The sequence below is a fragment of the Microcaecilia unicolor genome, chromosome 14 (assembly GCF_901765095.1).
Source record: "Microcaecilia unicolor chromosome 14, aMicUni1.1, whole genome shotgun sequence".
In the NCBI taxonomy this organism is placed as follows: Eukaryota; Metazoa; Chordata; class Amphibia; order Gymnophiona; family Siphonopidae; genus Microcaecilia; species Microcaecilia unicolor.
The window spans coordinates 1,150,095-1,162,392 of record NC_044044.1 but is presented as its reverse complement, the minus strand read 5'-3'; the positions used below and the strand labels follow the sequence as shown (position 1 = coordinate 1,162,392).

Genomic DNA, 12,298 nt, shown 5'->3' with positions numbered 1-12,298 from the left:
GCCCTGGTAACAAAAAGAGACTCCAAACAAAAAAACAGCACCAAGGGCCTTAAAAAGAGGGACACAGTTCTTTCATTGTAAAACCAATGGTTTACAATTAAAGAACAGTGTCTCTCTTTTTAAGGCCCTTGGTGCTGTTTTTTTGTTTGGACTTTTGCTTGTACTTTGTTCCCTCTCTCTACTATACCAACAAAAAGAGACTCACTATAGCGCTAAGCACTTAGTTGACTCTTCAGAGTGCCCAGTTCAACAATAACAATTCCCCAGTTCCCACACCCCCTTCGCCTCCTATCAAGGCCTTAGGGAGTAATTTTATAAAGTACACGTAGAAAAGGCTTTTATAGTTCAACAATTTTATTGATAGATCAACAAAATAATCAGACATTGAGGATCATTTACAACAAATTGACAACCATACCCTCCGAAGTTGTACATGGTGAGTCTCGCCTCAACTAAATGATAACACTTCTCTATCCCCCTATACAAATCCCATAGCCCACCCTGCCCCCACATTACAACCAATAACAGTAGTTGCATGATAACCCCGAATAGTCATTACAACAATACAAACCCAGAATACTGAATGAACCACAAACAGACAAAGGAAGACAGGTCAATTAAGTCCAACATCCAAGGAAAGATTCCATAATATCCTACCCCTACCCAGCCCAACTTGCCCTAGCACCCACCCAAACCAGAGAAATAAACCTACAGAGAATAAGGCCAAGAACCCCTCATCTAGACTACTTTAAGAAAAACCCCATCTCCACCCCCCCCCCCCGAAACACCCCTCCATCCCCCCACCCTGCTCAATGTAAGAAATCCCTCAGCACTAGTAATGTGAATTAAAGGGAACATACCCCTTCTCCGAAACCTAGCCCTCAAACGTTAACAAGAACCTGATAAAGCCCCAAGTTGGTTAAGAATATTACTACGGGCCCGATGTGCCAAACTAAAAATATATCGCTGCCAAGTTAAATAAAAGTGGCGTTGTATTTTAAAGTTAGATTGGGAATCCTGAAGTTCTAACATGAGTAACACATGAAATCTATTGCACAATTGCAATCATTATGTATCCTCTAAGTATGATACACATCTATTTCAATTTAGATTTTTATGCAGAGGTTCATAGAGTGATTACGAGATTTTATTGGAGAGAGAAACAACAAGGATTGCCATGGCTAAGCTGTGTCTGCTGAAGCAACAAGGGGAAGTCAACTTCCCTAATTTTTACAAACACCACTGGGCATATATTATGAAGTAAGACATGTACTGACATCATGTGAATGCCAGTCAGACAGAAACAAGCTGGAGATGGTGTGATGTATGAGACACCCTCGTCTCCATATCTTATTGCCATGTAAATACTGTAAGAAGGGAGAGGAATTTTACCTGGATAGCTGGCTGTGCACCACTGTAAGGCTTGCAGCAGGAGAGGGACGAGTATAATTGCAGAGAGGGCAGATTCCCCAGGTTCTAAACCCTTTCCAGAAGTGCTTAGTGAGGTCTTTTCTTAGGACAGACACAGAACCCTGGAAGGGAGAAAACCTGGCATGGCCTCAAAAAGGTAGGTGCTCCACACCTGTAGTGCTTTCCTGGAGTTGGTCCTCAGGGACATGCCAGGACTTAGATCCCGCCTTTGCTCCTGACTCAGTAAGCAGTATACCCTGGTCTCTGGGAGTCAAAGTGAGGCTTGGAAACAGGTGGGGCCATTTCTCTCAGGGAATATGGCGACCAGGAGATAGGGGAAGAAAGAAGCGACAAGGAGGACAGCAACCTGACTGAGGGCAGGAGGAACCTTCCTCACAGAGAACCAGCTGCAGGGAGTAAACGGGCTACCTAATCCTGGGCATAAAGGAACCTAAAGTTAATGCAGTGCCTAGTTGGTGACAGAAGGGGAAAGAACAGGTTTCCGGTCCTTACCGGGCAAAATGCTATTGTGAGACAGGTACTGACTTGCCTGAAAAGAGAGAAGAGGTCAGGGTCAGTCATGTGAAAGGTGCCTCATTAAAGATGCAAATAACTTCCTATCTTATTGCTCCATTGGTGTAATTTATATTTATAGTGCTTGATATTATACAAGGCCTGTAGATCTAACAGCATCTGCATTTGTTTTTTAAAAGCTAGGCCCCTCCAGCGCACTATTACATGTTCATTGGAAATGGAGCACTGAAGATGAAAGACACCACATATATATTAGATGTAGAGGCAGACAAAAGAAAAACTGGAGACCTACTCCCACAAATCCTTGCCAGAAATAGACACCCCCAGCCCCTCACCCTCTGGAATCCTCCCCCTCCTGCCCTAAATAGCACCACCCCCACAACAAAAACATAAACAATCCATTCTGTAGGCCTTCTCCACCCCCGCCCCCCGCACTTATTTGAACACTAAATTACCCCATTCATAATACAGTGAAATACAACAATAACAGCAAACTGATAACCAAACATACCCTATTTCATTGCCAGACCATGAGTTAAACCCCCTCAAAAATGAATTGTCCTGCTGAATGCTGACCACGTGGGCTCTCATGCACTACAAACGCAACCTGTCAAAGTTGTTAAAATTGCAAGCTCGCTATAATGAACCACTCCTCGCAGCATAATGGAAAGGGTGAACGGGGTGCCACCACGTGAGGATACCGTATCCTCTGTCACCTAAGCAGAAGCACTCCTGTAGATTCAGGTGTCCACATGCATCTGCACGCAGGGCCGACATCCCAGCACATAAACAAACGAAGAACATGTCGCCCATAGTAACCGGTACCTTTCAAAATCCTCAAACTTGTAATCCATGTATCATCCTCCCAAGGGAAAAGCCAACGGGTGACAGGGTACCAACCCTGCACCATCTCCTCAATGCCACCAACGAAGTTCTATGCAGCTCTAGGAGTGATCATGACAGTTTGTTCACAAATTTCTTCAGATCAGTGGGATACATAAAAAAAATGAAGATACATACCTGTAGCAGGTATTCTCCGAGGACAGCAGGCTCAATATTCTGACTGATGGGTCATTGTCCCCAACGGCCCAGGAGACTGGAAAAAACTTCAAAAGCAAAGGAATCCTCTGGAACATTCCGTCGCGCGGGCCGATTCACCGTGCATGCGCGAACGGCTTCCCGTCTGCGATGCGAACGTGCACTGCTCAGTTTAATAAAAAGCAAAATATATAACTGGAACAACTCCAACGGGCACTGGTGGAGGTTTGACAGGGGGCTTTGACAAAAGCAAACCTCTCATGAAGCGAACTACTAAAGGCTGTCCAGAGATAGGCTGACCTTCTACACGTTGATGGTAAGGTGAACCCTTACGAAGTTGGTCTTGAGACCAGACTCTGATAAGTGTAGAAGGTATTCAAGCAAGGTCCGTGTAGGACAAGAAAAGGGATCTAGGGCCCTGCTGTCACACCGGACGGCAAACCTCCTCCATTTGAAAGAGTAACACTTTTTCGTGGAATCTTTCCTGGAAACAAGCAAGACTCGGGAGACACACTCCGACAGACCCAAAGAAGCAACCTCTAAGCTCTCAATATCCAGGCCATGAGAGCCAGAGACTGGAGGTTGGGATGTAGAAGCGACCCTTCGTTCTGTGTGATGAGGGTCGGAAAACAGTCCAATCTCCACGGTTCTTCGGAGGACAACTCCAGAAGAAGAGGGAACCAGATCTGACGGGGCCAAAATGGTGCAATCAGAATCATGGTTCCATGGTCTTGCTTGAGTTTCAGCAAAGTCTTCTCTACTACAGGCCTGTCCCCCAATGCAGGAGAAAAGCATCTGATGCTAGTCTGTCGTGGGCCTGAAGTCTGGAACAGAATTGACGGACTTTGTGATTGATCTGAGTGGCAAAAAGATCCACCGAGGGGGTGCCCCACTCTCGGAAGATCTTGTGGACAACATCCATGTTCAGAGACCACTCGTGAGGTTGCATGATCCTGCTCAACCTGTCAGCCAGACTGTTTTTGACGCCTGCCAGATAAGTGGCCTGGAGAAACATGCTGTGGTGGTGGGCCCAAAACCACATCTGGACGGCTTCCTGACACAGAGGGCAAGATCCGTTGCCCCCCTTCTTGTTGGTGTAATAAATTGCAACCTGATTGTCTGTCTGAATTAAAATAATTTGATTGGACAGCCGATCTCTGAAAGCCTTGAGAGTGTTCCAGATCGCTCATAATTCCAAGAGGTTGATCTGAAGATCTTTTTTATTTTATTTTATTTGTTGCATTTGTTTTTCCTGGAAGGACCAAGCCCCTTGAGTGTGAAGTCCATCTACATGAGCTCCCCACCCTAGGAGAGATGCATCCGTCGTCAGCACTTTCTGCGGCTGAGGAATATGGAATGGACATCCCAATGTCAGATTGGATCGAATGGTCCACCACTGAAGGGATCTGCAAAACTCGGTGGAGAGATGGATTACATCCTCTAGATTCCCTGTGGCCTGGAACCACTGGGAAGCTAGGGTCCATTGAGCTGATCTCATATGTAGGCGTGCCATGGGAGTCACATGAGCTGTGGAAGCCATGTGCCCTAAAAGTCTCAACATCTGCCGAGCTGTGATCTGTTGAGACACTCGAGCCAAGGACACTAGGGACAGGAGATTGTCTGCCCTTGCCGTCCGTGTGTCCAACAGAGCTCCAATGAACTCCAATTTCTGTATCATGACAAGGTGGGACTTGGGATAATTGATTACAAACCCCAGTAGCTCCAGTCTGCGTAGCGATGCTGCAACAACTGCCAAGCACTTTGTGAAGACCCTGGGCGCAGATGCTAGGCCAAAAGGCAGTACACAGTAATGAAAGTGCTGAGTTCCCAGTTGGAATTGAAGATACTTCCTGTGAGCTGGGAGTATCGAGATGTGAGTATAGGCATCCTTTAAGTCCAGAGAGCATAGCCAATCCTTTTCCTGAATCATGGGAAGAAGGGTGCCCAGGGAAACCATCCTGAACTTTTCTCGGAGAAGGAATTTGTTCAGGGCCCTTAGGTCTAGAATGGGACGCATCCCCCCTGTTTTCTTTTGCACAAGGAAGTACCTGCAATAGAATCCCAGCCCTTCTTCCCCTGGTGGAACAGGCTCGACCGCATTGGCCTTTAGAAGGGTGGAGATTTCCTCTACAAGTACCTGCTTGTGCTGGGAGCTGAAGGACTGAGCTCCCGGTGGGCAATTTGGAAGCTTGGATACCAGATTGAGAGTGTATCCTAACCGGATCATTTGAAGAACCCACCTGTTGGAGGTTATAAGAGGCCACCTTTGGTGAAAAAATATAATCCTCCCCCCGAAAGGCAAGCTATCCGGCACGGACACTGTTATTGAGGCTATGTGGCACTGGAGCCAGTCAAAAGCCCGTCCCTTGCTTTCGCTGGGGAGCCCTAGGGGCCTTAGGCACACGGCGTTGACGGGAACGCACATGCTGGGGCTGAGCCTGAACCAGCTTCTGAGAACCAGGAGTGTACCTATGCCTGTTATAGGAATAGGGAGCATTCCTCTTCCCTCCAAAAAACCTCCTAGAAGAGGAGGCGGTAGCAGAAGACGTCCAGCGGGAGAGAGAATCCATGGCGTCATGATGTTTTTTTATCTGGTCGACCATGTCCTCTACTTTTTCTCCAAAAAGATTATCCCCCCAGCAAGGAACATCCACCATTTGGTGCTGGGTCTTCTGATCCAGGTTAGAGACACGCAGCCATGAGAGTCTGCGCATCACTATACCTTGAGCAGCTACTCGGGATGCCACATCAAAAGTGTCGTAAGACCCCTGGCCAGGAATTTGCAACATGCCTTCTGCTGCCTGACCACCTGGTGAAAAGGTTCAGCAAGCTCCAGAGGAAGTGTTTCAACTAAACTAGACAGTTGCCTCACCAAGTTCCGCAAGTGGATGCTCGTGTAGAGCTGGTAAGTTTCAATTTTGGCGGTGAGCATAGCGGCCTGATATGTTCTCCTCCCAAAAGAGTCCAAGGACCTAGACTCTCTGCCTGGGGGTGCCGAGGCATAGTCTCTAGTACTCTTGGCTCTTCTGACAGCAGAGTCCACCACCATGGAATCGTGAGGAAGGTGGGCCTTCACCATTACAGGCTCTCCATGGACTCTGTACTGGGACTCGGATTTTTTGGGGACAACCGGATTAGAAAGAGGGCACGACCAATTTCGCATAAGCACTTCCCTCAGTGTATTATGCAAGGGGGCCGTAGCAACCTCAGCGGGCGGAGAAGGATAATCCAAGACCTCGAGCATCTCGGCCCTGGGCTCATTCACAACCTCTATAGGGAATGGAATGTCCTTAGACATTTCCCGAACAAAAGATGAGAGAGACTCTCAGGTGGAGACATTCTACTCTCAATTGGCGGAGTAGGATCAGAGGGAACCCCACACGACTCTTCCTCCAAAAAGTATCTAGGGTCTTCCTCATCATCCCACGAGCGCTCCTCATCGGTATCAGACAAGAGCTCCCTAAGAGCAGCCCGAACCCGAGCCTGTCTCGACGTCGAGGATCAACAACCTCGTGGGGGTGTCGAGAAGTCGACCCCTGCCTTGCCTGGACTCCGGCGAAGCTTCTTCCACCGGCATTGAGGGGGAATCAACCAGGGTGGCAGCCGACGCCGGTACTGGGACGGGGGCCTCCTCAAAGGCGATGGCCCAGATGCTGCCTCGGCAGTCGGTACGGAAGACGAAAGCACCCCCGACACCGAGGCCGACTGGCAAAGCAATCCTTCCAGAAGCTCCGGAAGAAGGGCCCTGATACGCTCGTCGAGAGTTGCCATCGGTAAAGGCTGGGGGGGCTGGTGCAGGAGTCGGTTGCAGAGTCTGAAGGGGCTCGGGAGCCGGTAACAGGCTGCCAGATGACCGACGCATCGGCACCTCCTGAACGGAGGGTGAGCGGTCCTCCCGGCGCCAACGCTTCTCGGGTGCCGACTTCCTCAGCTCCCCGGAGCTCTCGGTACCGTGCATAGAAGGAGAACGATGACGGTGCTTCTTAGCCTTCGGTCAACGCCCATCATCGAGACTCCTCGGTACCGAAGAGGAGGACGTGGAACCCTCACGCCTCCTCAGGGCTGGGTCTGACTCAGAGCGGTCCCGGGGGGGCCTGCATAGCAGTAGGCCTCGAGATAGGTGGAGACCCACTCGATGCCTCGCTGCTCCCAGCTCGATGCGGTCTTTCGGCAGCCATTAACTGGACTCCTGATGTCAATGCCTCCCTCAACGTTGATGCCGCCGACCTCGGTACCGATGTCAAAGCTGACGTCGAAGGACCGGACCGATCCGAAAAGAGTTTCTCACGCTGAGCCTCTCGAGCCACTTGGGTCCGTTTTTTCATCAATTTACACAGCTGGGAGATGGTCGGGCCCAAGACACTGGAGACACCACGCGTGGGGGTCGGTACTGGAGATGGTCTGGTTGCACAGAGTACAATGCTTGAAGCCATTGGGTGTCCTCAATGACTTGGAGGGAAAAACGGCGGTCGCAAAATCCAAAGGCTCGATGGTACCAAGAAAAAAGGGGCACAAAAAGGAAAAAAAACAGCCCAACTGACCAGTCTAAAGGCAGCCGCGTCAAAAAATTAAGGATACTTCAAAGGGGAAGAAGAAAACTAATAAAATAAAGGAAAAAAGGGTTGTTTTTATTTTTTTATTTTTGACTAAACGAAATTGAATAGAAAGAAAAAAGGGGATAAATTGGGCGATGAACGCTAAAAAACGGTTCTCCTGAGCTGAAAAAGGGAACGTGAAGAAAAAACAACTTTCCCAGTCGTGGACTGAAAAGAACTGAGCAGTGCACGTTCGCGTCGCAGGCGGAAAGCCGTTCGCGCATGCGCGGTGAATCGGCCCGCGTGACGGAACGTTCCAGAGGATTCCTTTGCTTTTGAAGTTTTTTCCGGTCTCCTGGGCCGTCGCGGACGACGACCCATCAGTCAGAATACTGACCCTGCTTGTCCTCGGAGAACAAAGTTTTATTATCATAAAACACATGCACCTTGGCAGGGTATAAGATTGTGAATCTCACTCCCTTAGAGAATATTTGGTTACAGTGCTGACCCAACAGCTTGCGCTGTTTGGAGACTCTGGGTGAATAATCCTGGAACAGAAGAATTTGAACACCCTGATAGTCCACTTGGCGCTGAGCTCAAAAGAGCTGCATGACCTTCTCTTTATCTGTGTAGTTCAGTATGCATGCCATCACTGGTCTGGGCCTCTGGTCCCCCTCCCTGGGTGCCCCCAGATGGTGAACGTGTTCCACTTTCATCAAAGAATCATGGAAAATGAAACCCAGCTGACGTGGTAGCCAGGTTTAGATAAAGTCCCATAGCTCCTTATCCTTCACTGCCTCCGGGTGACCGATAATGCGGACATTATTCTGCCAACCCTTTTCTCCTGGTCCTTGACACACTGAGAAGTCCTCGGCAAGAGGCAACTCCATTCTTTGATCTGCTGCAAGCGGGCCCCCTATCTCTCCAAGTTTTCTTTAATTACTCATCAACAGATGCCTATAACTTTGGCTGTCTAAAACCACTGTGAGCTGTTTTGTAAGCTTCCAGTTGGCACATTTGCTGAACCTGTCGCCATCTTGGGGTTCCGTGTGAGCGTTCGTTCCTTCCCTACCCGGGGGGGGGTCTTTACTGGCATGCCGCGTGATACCTGCTCAGGCAGAACAAAAAACCCCTCAAAGTTGCGCTTACGAACTTCAGAAAGCCCTCGGGCAAATAGGATAAGAATTTGCAGATTTGCATGTACCTTTCAACCCAGTCAGAGTGGAGCGGAGCTAATGGACGTTCACTCATTTAGGCAACATCACCTGACTCCCCCCTTCTGGATTTCTAATGTTGCTGCCTCTATACACTGATTAGCTTCAATAACTTTTGGGCTTGCATGCGGTATATAAGAAACTGAAATTAAATAAAAATTTCAGACATATCTTCCTCTCCTAGGAACCACAGAGTCCATATAACTCTAAAGGGCCTTCACATAACTGCCAGTCTGACATCGGACATGCAGGGAATATTAAATACAGCAGAAAGTAAAGGCCAAAAAGGGGCAAAGCTGGTTGTTTTGTAAAGGAACAAGTAGAAAGAGAAATCTCAGAAACAGGCAGAAAAACTGTTGTACCAAGTGAGATGAGAGCTCCATGGATCTCTTTCATTGCGTTTCTGTACAGCTCCTTCTGCCATTCTTCCAATGTCTCCCATTCCTCCTCAGAGAAACAGACGGCCACATCACGAAATATGACAGATGCCTGTAACAAAATCATAGAGGAGACCAAGATTCAGATATGGTGGAACATTATCTTTCACTAGCCAGGAGAGATGAAAACATCAACATAGTGACAACACTGGTGATTCTTTTTCATAAGATATTAACATTCATATCCTTCTAACATACAAGCAATGCTGCACACAATCAGTAACTTTAGCAACTAACAACAGTGATACTGACTCCACAGTGACTCCTTGACAATCCTAATGCTTACTGACTCCAGTTACTCTCTGAAACCCTGACATCTAGTAACCCAGTCACTCATTAAGACATGCCACTAATCTCATCTTTCTCTGACACCCCACTGACCCCAGTTACTCCTTCAAACTGTGACATTCCAGTGGGAGAAAATTAGAAGCTACATGAATTAAAAATGAATGATATGGTCATATGCAAATATGTGTCAAACAGATTATTTTTGTCCAAATAGAACTGCATAGAGTACATAGGTGATAACTATTTGTAAGTCCTCCTTTTTTGTTTGTTCCTAATAGTCTTAGCACATGTACTTAAAAAAAAATCTATGCAATGTGAACTACTTATGGCTGCCACTTGCAATGATATTCAAAAATAACTTAAGTCATGTTTCATTGTTATTTTCATTAACTGGATAGCTTTCCATGAAAGATTAAAGTTAACATTTTTGAGTCTTTCCAGACAATGTTTTTATTCATATTTAGTAATGGCAAAGAATGATTGCTTTTTACTCAGAGCCTCTAATTTGTGATTTGATCAGAGGATGGCTGTGGTTAATTCATTCAAGACTTTTTACTTTATAATGAGACACAGTGGTCATGGCTTTACAACTTAATATAATTGTAGTACATAGACTTTCTACGGTCAAGTGATCTTCTTGCATTATACTGAAACTAACACTACTGGGCGTAGTGGGATTTAGATATAGTTTATGACAGCAGTGCTAAAAAAAATTTAGATCAAAATATGCACAGCGCTTTACATTATTATTGAAAGAGTCATAAATAAAGTAAACAAACAGAGGTTTATAATTTATTTGTTGAGAACATTTATATCCCATATATTCCCACTATGGCAGGCTCTATGTGGCTTACAACATGTTATGAAAAGAACATCATAGTAAATCTAGTTCAAAACAGAGAATAAGGTACATGAAGGGGAGGGAGGGAAACAACAGGAGAAACGAATGAGGGACGGCAAGAAGTTAAGCAGCAGAGGAGTAAGATCTATCACATAGATAAGTCTTTAGGGATTTCTTGAACAGATTGTGATCAGCAGTCTCTTTTAATGTTGAAGGTAGAGCATTCCAGTAACGAGGACACATAAAGCAAAAAGAGGAGGCGAAGAGTAGTTTGTATCTTAGGTTCCTGCAGTTAGGATAGTGGAGATTGAGATAGGTGCGGGACGGCTACTTGGAATTTCTGGGAGGGAGGTCAATCAGGCTGAACATATATGCTGGAACGTCCCCGTATACGACCTTGTGGGTAAGAGCACAGATTTTGAATTCGATACGTTCTTTAATTGGGAGCCAGTGGAGCTTCTCTCTAATGGGTTTTGCTGCCTCAAACCTAGATTTGCCAAATAGTAATCTTGCCGCCGTGTTCTGCACCGTCTGGAGTTTCTTAAGGGTGTGTTCTTTACAGCCGGTGTATATCCCATTGCAGTAGTCAAAATGGCTCAATACGAAAGAGTGGATTAGAGACCTAATAGGTCAAACGGTAGGAACTGCTTGATACGTTTAAGGGACCTCATGGAGAGGAACATTCGCTTTGTAATAGACAGAACTTGAAGGTCAATCACTGTTCTCTCTAAGCTGAGCATGAGTCCTCCATCTAAAGTCCTGCCAGGGGAAGGTGCAGTTTCACTATTACATTTTCAACAGTGAGGGACAGACTCTGTAGGACTCCAGAGACCCCGCCTGTCTCTAGCCATTGAAAACACAATATTGAAGTACCACCCCTGACCGGCAGCAGTGCAGTTAGAGGACTCCTGCTCAACTTCGAGGGAACAGTGAGGCTGACATTCAGACCGCGGGAGTTAGACTGGCTAACTCTCACGATCGGCGCTAAGCCCAGATATTCAATGTTGGGCTGTTTCTGGTGAACGGCATTGGATATTCGCTTTAGTTTTGGGTGGTTTAAAGATAACCGGCTAAGTAAATAGTCACACTTAACCAGTTATCTTTAAACCAGCCAAAGATATACCATGTTTTCACATATGGCTGCGAAACCCAGTTTAAAAATCGGCGGATAGCTGCTAACCAGGGATATTCAGTGGGGAATAACTGGTTATCCCCCGCTGAATATCAGTGGATAGCCAGTTAAGGAATATATAAAAAAATACATCGTACACTAATTGTTTTTTCCTGTCTAGAGTTTATGAAAATCATACATGAAACTATACCATAATTTACATGCATTTTTTATATATTCCTCTATGTATTTTTTTATATGCAATTGTTTTTGTATTATTTATGCATTCATCTACCTTGCAACACCATTTTAATGACATCTGATATTATTTGATACTATTTGATATTATTTGATATTATTTATCTTTATTGATTTGAATATTATGACTTCATTTACATATTTATGATTTTTTATGTATGCTATCTGTTTTTATTCCTTTATACGCTTTTGAGATGTTCATATGAGATTTAATATATACTAGTAAAAAACGCTCGTTTCTTGGAGAGATGAAACGGGCGCTAGCAAGGTTTTGGGGCACGGGGAGATCGGGTTTTCAGCATCGACGTACCGTCAGCGAGGCAGCTGTCCCGCAACCCCTCTGTGATGCAGGTTCGGTGTGAGGCATGGCCGCCGAGTCGCTGAGGGCCGGGCACGGGGAGATAGCATTTGCAGCGTCGTTGTCCCAGCCGGGAGATTGAGTTTGTGTCCTGCTCCTGCAGTGTGCTCTGCCCTCGTCGTCATGACGTTCTGACGCGAGGGCGGGGCATACGGCGCTTCAGAGTTCTGAGTTCCGGTTTGGAGGCCTGGGCAAACAGGATATCTCTGAGGCCTCACACTTCCGGTTTGGAGCAATTTGGAGGCTTCATTTAGAACGTTGGGGTTGCGAATTA

General features: G+C 46.5%; 1 protein-coding gene across 2 annotated transcripts in view; it reads right to left on the bottom strand.

Moving 5' to 3' along the window:
• LOC115457897 (zinc finger protein 436-like) overlaps nt 1-12,298 on the bottom strand; it is a 118,099-nt gene that overhangs the window by 45,313 nt on the left and 60,488 nt on the right. For both annotated transcript variants that reach the window (XM_030187576.1, XM_030187577.1), the window contains exon 3: nt 9,094-9,220. In XM_030187576.1, the coding sequence (XP_030043436.1) occupies nt 9,094-9,220 (127 nt within the window). The remainder of the gene's footprint in view (nt 1-9,093; nt 9,221-12,298) is intronic.